We start from the raw sequence: 12,711 nt of genomic DNA on the forward strand, positions 1-12,711 counted from the left end.
CAAAGCCTATTTATTTGTAACAGCAGTTGTGTTATATAATAGTTGTATCATTAAGATACATGTCACTTACACAGAGCACTGATAAATGTGTGAAATAAGAAGCAGGACTAGAGAGAGATAATCTGTGAAGGCACGAATGGAAACTATGGTAGATTTAATAAAAAAAAAAACTGCATGTGCTGACTCTTTGTCACTGGAAGTACACTAGACTCTCGCTAATCCGGCCATTCCTGGCACATACAGGGGCGGATTAGCAGAAGTGCCGGATTATTGAGTGTCTGAAATTTATTTTGTTTTTTATTTATTTTGAAATCATAGAGAATATAGTTACTGTACTTTATTACACCGAAGAATACAATTTTAAAACATAGACGATATACTTTATTAAATCTAAAAATACATTAATTTTCAAAGAAAATGTAGTCCTTGAGTGTACAATATACTGTACGTAATTATACAGTTGTATCACTCACTATGAAACATGTCCCTAATTTTTAACTGTCGCAATGATGATACGCTACAGTGGCATGGTTTATCATGGAACCGCTTTACAAGCATTACATTGGTAGTGCATGTATCTGGTTGTTTCATAATGTACTCCAGGAAGACTCCAGCTTCAGCACCAGTTGTATGAGAAATCTTCATGATCTCTCCACCTGTGTCCTCTTCTTCATCACTTTCATCTCATTACTTTCTTGCACACTTTTGATTATTTCTTCATCTGTCAAAGTTTGGCCCGTATCACAGTTTTCATCATTCAGCCACTTATTCATCATCTTCATCATCAATTTCTTCTCCTCCTGGAAGGCTGTGGAACATGTCAGTGAACAAAGTAATTGATAATTCCGAATTGACATACTCATTGCTGTCACTGACTACTGGATCCAACTCGGGATCAATGGATGGCCACAATTTTCTCCAGCTCTTCATTATGGTAGTGCGCTCCACTTTATCCCATGCATCATCACGTATGTTAATTGATTTCCACGCCTTCAGCATAGTCTCGATAGAGTCGTTTTCACTCTCGTTCAGCAGGGAGATGAGAAGTGAATGTCTATAATGACATTTAATTGATTCCAAAGTTCCCTGGTCTATGGGCTGAATTAGGGCTGTCACAATGGGTGGGAGAAAGAGTGCTTATATAGCATCGGACTATAGAGAAACATCTGAAGGATGACTGGGAGCATTGTCAATTATAATAATAACTTTCAGTGGAAGCTTTTTCTTCTTTAGCTCTTTTCTTACTGCTGGTACAAATGTTTCATGGAACCACCAAGAGAATATTTGTCTGCCCATCCACGCTTTCTTCTGAGCGCAATACTGCACGTAGAGTATTTATGTCAGTGTGTTGAAAACAACGTGGATGCTGGGATTTTCCAGTCACTACAAGTGGTAGTTTATGACTCCCATTTGCATTACAACACACCATTCATGTTAGAGGCTGTTTCTGTTGCTTGTAACCACGACCTTCCTTCTCATTCTTGGCAGCTATTGTTTTTGAAGGAAACATCTTGTAAAAGAGTCCTGTTTCATCAACATTATACAAGTCATCAGCAGTTAAATCTTCTCCCTCTGCTACCTTCTGTATCTTGCTTACAAACTCATCAGCATCCTTATCATTAGCTGAGCGACTTTTCTCGAAGACTGTAATGACGAATGCCACGTCATTTTTTCCAGTTAGTCAACCTTCATTAGCTGCAAACAAGTTACTACCGCCAATCTGTTTGTTAAATGCAGCTGCTTTTTCCTTTATAATAAGGCCACTGATTGGAATTCCTTTACTGCATTGTTGTATGAACCATCTATAAACAGTTACGTCCAGGTCTTCACTCTCACTCTTTCACATAATGTTCTGTTTTCCCAACTCACTATCCATTTGTGTTGAGTACTGTCGAATATCATCTCCTTTCTTTTCAATGTCATAAATAGTTGCTCGTCCATCATTGAACTCAGTAGCAATGGCTTTCTGCGAAGGACCTCGAGTTTCTTCATGAGGTCTAGCGTAACGTGTTTCCTTTTAGAAGACATGGTTCCAAATAGTAAAGAAAGCTACAGTTTCAAGAACAGTATATAAAACATTGTTTAACTAAGCACTGTTGCGCACAGTTATTCATTGTGCACGTTTTTGGATGTGAGCCGGATTACTGAGAGACCAGACTACTGAGGGCCAGATTAGCGAGAGTCTAGTGTACAACTTATGTTTGCCCCTGGATATGCAAGACAATCTTCTATATTTTCACACAGTATTTTTACATTTCATTGATATTAAATATAAGCTTGAATCAGTTAGCATGTTTCAACTTTTTCAGATACACAAGAAGCACCCAAGAGCCTCAGTTTGGACTCATCAAGTTCACTGGAGAGCTTGACGTCACTAGACGGAGAGGATGAGAGGGTTGGAGGTGGATCTGGAGGCCTACGATCCAGGTCCCCACCACCTGTAGCAATGCCACCACCCCCACTGCCTTTCTCTCTGCTGCCTGGACACCGCAGTACTGGTGGAGCCTTCACAAGCTATGTCCGTAGGAGAGGAGAACCCGACGGCCATACAGCGTGTGCACCAGAGACAGTGACTGCTGCCACTGTCACAGCAAACACCAGCAGTACCACTTCAACAGCTGCAGCTCCTCCAGCCAAACCCACCATCGTTGGGAGACCTGGAGGTGGTGGTGAGAGTGATGCCGCATTCACTCCAAGTCCACCGGTCGTTCAAGACATTGCAACACTTACACTCGCACACCAGACACGTATACGTACACTGTACTCAGGCAATATTGCAGGCAGTGGCAAGGGCGGTGGTGGAGGAGGTGACGGATCACCTCCATCTGGTGAGACGAGCGTGGCGCTACTGCGCTGCAGCAGGCCTGCCAGTTCCAGTTCAGCGAGCTCTGCCACAGACTGGGAGGGATCCGGACACAACACAGTGCTCCGCAGGGCGGCACAGCAAATGCCCTTGCCTCCACTGCCCCCTCCGCGACAGGTACCCGCCCCGCCAGCACCTGTGGTCGAAGCTCTGCACCCTCTGCCACCTTCGACACTGTATAACCCTGGAGGCGAGTCTCAGCACAGCTCTGATTCTGACTTTGGTAGTCCAGTGAAGTCTGTCTTCAAGACGACAAGATCAAACTACCATAATGCACCCACCCTCAAGCTTCAGTCCACCTCTGCAACATCGTCTGTGCAAAACCCACAGCAAGCTTCAATGTTAGAAAGGCTGAGTGTGAGAACTGAGCTCGGGAATCTGGGAAGTGCCGGGTCTAGAAAACCACTGGCGTTGAGTTCTGGTGATGAAGGGACTTTACCAAATATTAAAGATTCATCATCACGTATTCATTACTTCCCTGTCGCAGATAGTAATGATACAAGTGAAAGCAAGACATTTGAAGAGACACCTGATGTAATGGCATCTAACAGCAATAATGCTAGTAGCAGTAGCACTCAGAACAACAACAGCAATAGCATACAAGACCAGATAATTGCAACACAACTCAGGCGCCTGAATCGTGAACTGACGCCGACAATATCAGACGTGTACCACGAGCGCAACATCGGCCTCGGCCTCGCACCGCCCCTGTCGAAGTTGCTCTTGCCATCTCGACAAGCCGCAGGTACAATTGGCGCCAAAGAGAACCAGCAGCACGGAAACGAAGTGGAATCTGGTACCGGTGAAGCGCTTCTCGCAGCTGGTCTTGATAAACTGGGATTGCTGTCCGAGGAGTCTAAGTCAGGCACAGACACGTCGACATCGAAGGCACCGTGGCTATCACTGCAACAGTTCCAGCAGAGTGGTGGAGATCTGTCTACTGCTGATCTCCTTGCCGAAAGTAAGGTTCGTGCAACTGGTGGCTCTCCGTGCAGTGAACTGAGTCGCAGAGATGAAGGAGATGGGCGATCTATTGCAGATTCACAGTGCAGTGCAGGCTCCTACAACAAGCCCTCACTTTTAACGAGGGCAAATCCAGGAATTTATTTTGGACAGGATGATCAGAAGGCAAGTATATCAGCATTTCTACTTAATTGTAATTAAGATTATATTCTCGTTATTATGTCACAAGTAAAATATTTGACAAGCAGTTGCTAGTTTCACGAAATGTTTCTGAAGATATGAACTAAAAGGCAGACTTTGTGTAGGATTAAAATTACAAGAGGTAACAAATCTTATTCTTGTGTGAATAACGAATTTTTCACTGAAAAGTAAAGGTGCTGAGTTGTCAAAGGTACATAAACAACATTGAGAACTGTTATAGTTTCTGGACAGATGCAAGCAGAGCTTTCAGTGTTGTTTATGTTGCTTTCAGTGACTGAACTTCAGTACTATTACTTCCAATTACCATGATTTATCAGTACATGTTTAAGTGTTACCTGTCTTTTTTTCATACTAGCTGTAAGATAACCAACCTGATTTTTATTGTCTCTTCTTCTTTGCCTCTTTGCTAGTGCTGTAGTCAGGAACCATGAAACTAACCTTAATGAATAGTGCATGCTGTATGCAACTCCATATTTTTTGATTCACTTTTTTACAAATTTATTAAATTTGATGTCACATTGTTGAGACGATAACCAGTTCCTTAACTTTGCAACACAAGTAGCACATAAATCAGGCTAGCCACATTCAACAACAGTCCAGTGGCAGAATTTAACAGATAAACTATGATATTGTTGAAGCACAGTTTTTAGATAACTATCAGTGAAGTGATTGTTGTTATAAAAGTCTTCAACACAAAATATTTAGTATGGTGCAGAACGGATTTCACCTTCACATCAATTGTCACAGTAAGTACAGTGTCTTGTAGAGAACCACCCAAGAACATCACACATAGATGTTTCACTCAGTCCATTCTTTAGCAAAGGTCAAAACACACAACAATCAATGTTTCCATAAAAATAACAGTCTGACTTTCCCATTATTCACAACACAATTTAGTCAAAAAATTACAAATTTAAATAAGAAAATTTGCTAGTGGGTTCGTAGGCACCACCACATAAGTTTTCTCAGGTACCGATAAGTATACTGTGTGGGAATCTTAGCGCAGTGAATGAAATATATTGTGACCTATGATATCAGAAAAGTTTATGAAACTGTTTTGTGACTCTGTGTTGGGAATAGCCTCTTACAGGTCTAAGTGCCATATCAAAAATCATAGTAAATTAGGCAACAGTTTTAATTAAATGGCTTTATCAGTTAGTGAAGTATGCCACCTTGTGCATAAAAATTGGATCAACAAAAGTATAATGACAACGATTGGAATCTTGAAATTTTTATGTACATAACACATATAAATTATGTAGATAACTGTATAAAGGTAGGATGAAGATCAGATGAAGTAACTCCAACTTGTTATGATTCATAGTAATATAATAAAAAAGGAAAAAGAATGAAAAAGGAGACTGAGACATAGATGATGAAGGAATATAGATCAAAAAATTAAAGGAAGTTAAGGTCAAAGAGTGAAAGACATGACAATGAGGAGAAAGGAGCAGATGAAGAGAACTTGTGCATTGCTTAATTCATCTGGGTGCACAAAACAGCCCAAGGTAATTGTGAAGATGCCTAACAAAGAATTAAACATGACTACATTATACTGAAGCATCTGCTTTGAGAAATAGCATACATGGGAAACATTTTCTTAGAGCAGTCACATTTCTACAAGAAATTTTGGAAAGTACAGTTGTTAGTATGGTAGTGGAAGGTCCTGATAGAATGTAAATAATTTTAGGAGTAATAGGAGTAAATGTAACAACTCAGTGAAAGGTTTAGGTGTTGGGTCATCATGTGTGTGTGTGTGTGTGTGTTTATGTATTTATGTAATTATTGAGTGCCCATTTCACTGAATTATTACATGTGTTCATACATAAATAGAGAATAATTTGGAATAAATTGTGTGCTGGTCATTATTTTACTGCATTGTGTGGCTCAGCATCATAATCTACAAACCACTGTGAAGTGTATGGCAGAGGGATGTCCCATTGTAGCAGTTATTAGGACTTTTTCCCATTCCATTTACATACGGAGCACAGGAAGAAAGATCACTTAAACAACCTATGTATACTGTAACTACTTAATCTTGTCTTCGTAATTCCTATGAGAGCAATACATAGCAGGGTGTAGTATATTGCTAGATTCATCACTTAAAGCTAGTTCATCAAATTTAGTAGGCTTTCATGTGATAGTCTGGATCTGCCATTCGGTTTTTCAGCATATCTGTGACATTTTCCCATGGCTTAGACACATCTATAACCACCTGTGTTGACATTCTTTGCATACATTCAGTATCCCATGTTAGTCCTGTTTTGTATGGATCCTACAGACTTGAACTGTGTTCTATGAAGTTGCCCAAATTCAATCTCCATTGTTGACTGATTGCATTTCCCTTATATTCTACCAATCAATCAAAGTCTGTCACCTCCTAACATTGAATTGATCCTGTGTGATCACTTCATTTCATATCCCTACAAATAGTTACAGCCAAGTAATTGTATGTCTCGGTGATATTTTAGGCATAGGATACTACATTTTTTTGTTTTGTCAAGTGTGCAATTTTACATTTATGAGCATTTAAGGAAAGTTGTCAAATTTTTTCCAAAGTGAGATTGTCACTCTTGTTGGACTGAGGTGGGCTGAACATTCTGCAGTTTTTAAAATTAATTCCTTGTTGTCAGAAATACTTCTCACATTTGCTTTGCTAAGTAACTTCCCAACCTCAATGTCAATAATACATCCATATTTTTCTTAGCAATAAAAACTGCTAACTTATTTTTTGTCAAATACAACATTAGTACAAGCTATTTCACCTTGTCAGGCCCATTACTTTTCTTTTCTCCTCCAGTTTTGAAAATGAAACTTGCTCACTTATGGCTATGGATCTGCTGCAACAGTACTATAATGATAGAGATGAGCAGACATAACGTATTATTGTTTCTACTTAATGACAGATAATGCTGCAACAGTTTTACTCAACATACCCTTATGCATATGTTACCAACAGTAAAACTCGTGAGTAATGAAAGCACAGTTATTGAGGTTTTCCTGTACTTTGCATTAATTTAGCAAGCAGAATCTGTCTGTACTCCCAATTTTCTTCTAGCTGAAGAACTTATCACATTGCTGACCATTAGCATATAATTCTGAATTTACTTTGCTCCATTTCAGATGCAGCCAGCTAGAGTAGTCAGCTTCCTGGAAGATGTAGTTTCAATGGGTGCAGATGAATGTGGGGGTTCGAGTAAGTCGAGGGGTGCTTCCAGAGACAGTAACACAGCGCCCCTCCCCAGGCTGAGGGCTTCTAAACAGCCCCCACCCCCAATTCCCACTTCTAGGCCTCCGCCCACACCTGTGAAGTTCCCTGGAGGTTTTGGACATCAACAGCAACCACCCTCACAGTGCTGATTGTAGCTACAGTGAGAGTGAGCACTGAATCATTCATTACGTGTGCTGCAAAACTGTTTTGTTCTTACAGTACCAGTGCTTCTGTTACGTGTGAGAGTGAGTGTTGAGTGTATAAATTTAATTTTTTGTCATCAGTTTATCTTCTTAACTGTGCTTCAGTTATATAAAAAATACTGTAATCATTTGCAAACTGAAAGTGTAAAGTTTCACCATATTAGTGTCTTCCAAAAGGCAATCATTTTAGGGAGATGTTGCATTGTTATTGTCTTCCAAAAACGTTACTACCTTTTTAAAAAAGATATATACTTTGTAATATGTAAGTGGTTTCCATTGTCATTAGGAATAGTATTGTGTGCAATACGGGAAACAAAATGGCATCATCCATGGATGATATTTGTTGTAATAATGAAATAAGAGATATGTGAAACAGTTTAATACAATAATGTTGTTTCTATTGTGGCTGAGGACTTATTTTCTGAAACTAAAAAGCCAGAATTTGTGAGAAAAATGTTTTTCGGTAGGCTAGTGGTGCTCGCACGCAGGGTAGGGAAAAGGACTGTGACTGCTCAGTTAAATTGTTAATTTATATAATGGAAATGTACCTTTGTGTTACATTTTTGTTATTAAGTTTCAGTACTTGTGGGGATCTAATACATAAAGTGATAGAGACCTAGCCAACACTGGAAAAATTGTACACAACTGTAAACTATGTTGGAGAAAGTATGGAAGAGTGTAGAAAATAATGCCAGAAGATTCATTATGTGTTGATATCTTTGTTTGTACGTGACTAAAATATTAAGATATTCCTTCAGCTTCTCAAAAATTGCTGTGACCAACCTTGCCATCTATCTTTGTCGTAATGATGTTGACTACTAGTTAGTAGACATTGAATAGATAACAAGTTGCATATTGTGAGCTTTATGATTTCTCTCTTATGCATCAGAAAGTCTTCTAAAATTTATTGTTTATTTACTGCAGCAAAAATTGTATCACATCATGAAAATGGCATTCACTACACAACAACATTAAAATTTTAAAGAAAAATAGGTATGGGCATTTCAAAATAGTTGATGCTATTGCAGAGATTTATGGCAATGGTACATTAGCACAACTATTTTCTTCCTGAAGTTTATGTAAAATTGTTCTGACTGAGTAATGGAAATCAGTAGTTTATAATATTCCATACAAAATAACTATTATTCTGCATGCGTAGAGCTTTACCACCCAACTGGTAATTTACTAGACTTTATTTTTATATAATGTTTCTGCAGTTACATTAAGTTCTAAGAGAAAAATAGTACTCTGTGCAACATATCGAATCTCAGTTTAATTAAGGACATTCTCAAAGAAAGGATATGAAAAATAATTGTGATACGCTTTAAAATTTCAATCTCTTGATAGTCTTTTTGAAATTATCTTTTTTATTCAATTCTTACTTCATCTTAAAGTACTGCTTTCAAGAGTGTAACATTAAACTCATTCTTTTCTGGTCTGCAGTCACTGCAGAACACAGGTCATCATTGACATACATATTTCAACAATTTCAGGTGCAATTAGAGTTATCTTGTGATGGGAAAAGTTGCTACAAAAGAAATCAGACCTTTATTAAAAGTCTTGTTGGTAACTGGAATATATGTACATATTCAAAAGATAATCATTTAAAAAAATCTGTAGATTGTTATTAACTAACCAAGATTTTTAGCATAGTTCTTGAGAACTTCTGTATTTACTACTTGAAGGCAATGCTTTTTTGGACATTTTTGTTTCATAGAAAATGAAGAGGAAAGAATAAAAAAGACAGAAATGCTGCATGCACATTCTACAACCAAATTTTTTGTGTCAGTCATCAGCATTGATCTGAAAAAGAAATACCTGTTATATACATTTCTTACTTTTATAATTATTTTATGTAACACGGATACAGATGCACTGTAGACACTAACAATCTATTGTCATTGTTCCTTTAGGCGCACTGTCTGGTGTGGTTGATATCTTTGTCAGTGGTAATATAGTAAGTGGAAATTCCATCCTTCTTGGCAAAATGAGTTGTTTTGATATTGCAACTGTATTATTCCTCTTAACTGCACATATATTTATGAGTACTGACGGCCTTGGTCTTTAGAAAATGATATACGAGTGTGAAGCATCTGTTCCAACTTTTCCATTATATTTGAGGTTGGCTAGATACTCTGGCTTTCTTGTGAAGAGTGTATAGAATGTGGATTTGATGTCCTGATTAGGATTGTTAAAACAAGTAGCTAAGATTGACAAAAGGGAAGCATAGCAAATATAAATTGGTTTTAACATCACATTGTTTACACTGTCCCAGCCAGTTTTTAACTTGTGCTCCTCTTCATTTCTCAGTTCTTAATTCTACTTCATTGCCATACAAAGAATACAAGTTCACATCATAAAGCTTAGAGCTAAATGGAAGGTTCTGTTTAAAACTGACTCCCTGTTTCTTATTTATTTATCTTTTTTAAGCTGGCTACAATTGCAATTGTACCATCATATTATAAAATAAATATTGTATCTGTGAGTTATAAATGCCAGTTTCTGTGTGTGTGTGTGTGTGCGCGTGCGTGTGTTTTGTGCAGAGAGAGAGAGAGAGAGAGAGAGAGAGAGAGAGAGAGAGGCATGAAATGTAAGTAATGACATAGGATTGTTATTGTTGAAATTTGTGTACCACCGAAATACAGCAGCATGTATAATGTGGTTAGTTATAAATTGGTCCTAATCATGCAGTTCTTGACCCTCATGTATAATTTATAATGAGCTTCTAAACTACCTGGACCAAAGGCTGGTATTGTTTTCCAAATGTAAAAAAACCTGTTACAAATGTAGGATATTTATATAAATGTTAAGAGACTGATATTTCAGGATATATGTACTTTTACTGTCTACAGATGATTTAGTGTTTCATAAAGAATGTTAATTTTTGTAAGAATGATATAAAAAGAGAAATATGTATCTTGTAAAATAAATGTGTACAAATGTTATAATTTCATAGTCATACATTTATTTGATGCAAAAACATAACCTGCAGTCAAGTAATTATCTTTCCCATATCTGAACAGCTATTTTGATACTTACTTCATAAATGTAAGTAAGTGTTCATAGTATTTTAATAAACAGTGCCTAGTTGAAAACTTCTCACAGAAACTAACACATGCTAGCACTTGATAAGAGAGTATTCAGTTTCAGTATTCTGTTTATTCACCATTGACCACTTATAGTGAAATATACAATTAAGGGTAATTTTTACAGTGAAGTTTTTATAATTTAGTTCCATATCATTAAGGAATTTCCTTGAGTATTAATGTCAGTCATATTTATTTCACATATTTTGACTATCTTGTAAAATTGGTGTTTGAGTAACCAGTCATACATCCTAACTTTGAAAATATTATAGGGCAATATCTGAGCAGATATTGGAAGTTCATTAAAAATTTTTAGGCATGTTATTTTGTGCAAGTTTGTAGTCTTTGTGAGTTTATGTCTCAGTATATCCAGATTCAGTTTGCCTCTGGTATTGTGTAGATGCATCACCTCTATGGTGTTGAACTCATTTATGTTGCTTTTGACATAAAACAACAGTGTATATATGTATAGATTAACAACAGTTTATATCTGGAGCTTGATAAAGAGAGGATGGCAGTGTTCATTTGGTGTAACTTTGTTTATTTTCTGCAAACTTTTATTTTTATTTTATTTTTTTTTTTTTTCGCTGACATAAATGGAATGTCTCTACAGCAGTATGCCATACGAAATATGCTATTGAAATAGACCAAAATATGCAACCTTCAGATACTCACCAGTGGCTGCATCTGTCTGTTTCCACATCAGATAGCTTACTCTTGCTATTCTCTTGTAGACATGACTAAGACGTTCCTCCCAGTTTAATTTCAAATCAATGTGAAACCCTAACAGATTTACTTTCCACAGAATTAGCTACTGTGTTTTATCACGATTGCATAGAAGTTTACTGGAAGAAAAACGGTTCATTGCTAGTTCCAATTTTTCCTGTGATGCCAGATTCAGTTCTGTCATGTCATGGTTGGTATTGAGCAGTGTTGTGTCATCTGCATAATGCACCATGGAACCTGCTCCTACATGGTTAGGCAGATCATTAACTGCAATGATGAACAGAAAGGGACTTATGATTGAGCCATGTGGCACTCCAGTCCAAACTTCCTTCAAAGAAGAGCATCTGTTTTTGACTGATACAAACTGCCTTCTGTTTCTTTGACTTGATTACATCTAAAGATGGGTTGTTTATGCCATAATACACCAATTTTGCAAGTATGGTGTTGAACAGTACACTGTTGAAGGCTTTGCTGACATCACAAAGTCAAGTAATACTAGATCCTTGTGTTCAAATGCAGTCAACTCTCAGTTAACAACTTCAGAAACATCAGTAGTGGTATTTTCGGGATGTTGGAATACAAACTACCTGTTGGAGAGGAGGTCATGCTTTCTCAAATAGCTATTTAGCTAGTTTTACATTAGATTCTCAAAAAAACCTGGAGAAAATTGAGACAATAAAAACTGATCAGTAGTTTTGGGGCAGATGCATATCTTCCTTTTTCAAGACTGGTATCACTTTACCAATTTTGAGTGCACAAGGAAACACTCCAGATTCTAAATACATACTGACGCTGACAGAAAGAGGTTGATAGATGAGATGTATTAATTTTTTTATCACATAGTTGGAGGACCAATAACAATCCATATTTCTGGAGTTTGAGAATCCTGACACAGCTTTTATAATATCCTTGAGGGTGACAACATTCCAGTGGAAGGCATACCACTTATGTGGCTTAGCACCAAGGATATCGAAGCACAAGTGCCAGTTTGATTAATTTTGTCTTTCAGCTTGCTCACAAAGGTTATAAAGCAATTGGTAACTTATTCAAGGTCCAGTGCTGCATCTTGTGTATGGGTTTGGATCTTTTATGTAAGCTTTTTGGACAGGGTCAGTTTGTCTTTGTAGTTCATTTTATGTTGTAAATAAACTCTATATGAGGTGTCATCCAGCTCAGGCTCTTGTTTACAAGAATTTTTATATATTCTGTAGTCTGAGCATATCTTCCCTTATATGAGCTAGTGTATCTGTACACCATTTTAATTGTTCCTTTTCTGTTTATGCTTAGGGCTAATTTTGATTAATGGTGAACAAGAGTAGCATATTTCAGTGGATTTTTTTTTTCCAGGAAATTATCAGACATTGCTTGCCCAGTGCCATTCCCAGTCTCCTTGTTGTATACAAAGCTAACATCAGCTAATCTATCAATAAATAGATTAATACATTCATCTTTCTGGCC

At 37.4% G+C, this 12,711-nt stretch overlaps 1 protein-coding gene across 1 annotated transcript in view; it reads left to right on the forward strand.

The window, feature by feature from the left end:
• The window catches only part of LOC124545596 (tetratricopeptide repeat protein 28), a 232,198-nt gene extending 221,809 nt beyond the window's left edge, over positions 1-10,389 (forward strand). Inside the window, exons 29-30 of the mRNA XM_047124544.1 lie at positions 2,310-3,991; positions 7,151-10,389. Of these exons, the coding sequence (XP_046980500.1) occupies positions 2,310-3,991; positions 7,151-7,387 (1,919 nt within the window). The 3' untranslated portion in view covers positions 7,388-10,389. The remainder of the gene's footprint in view (positions 1-2,309; positions 3,992-7,150) is intronic.
• Positions 10,390-12,711: the final 2,322 nt, after the last annotated feature.

This window comes from Schistocerca americana, chromosome 8, assembly GCF_021461395.2.
Source record: "Schistocerca americana isolate TAMUIC-IGC-003095 chromosome 8, iqSchAmer2.1, whole genome shotgun sequence".
NCBI classification, from domain to species: Eukaryota; Metazoa; Arthropoda; class Insecta; order Orthoptera; family Acrididae; genus Schistocerca; species Schistocerca americana.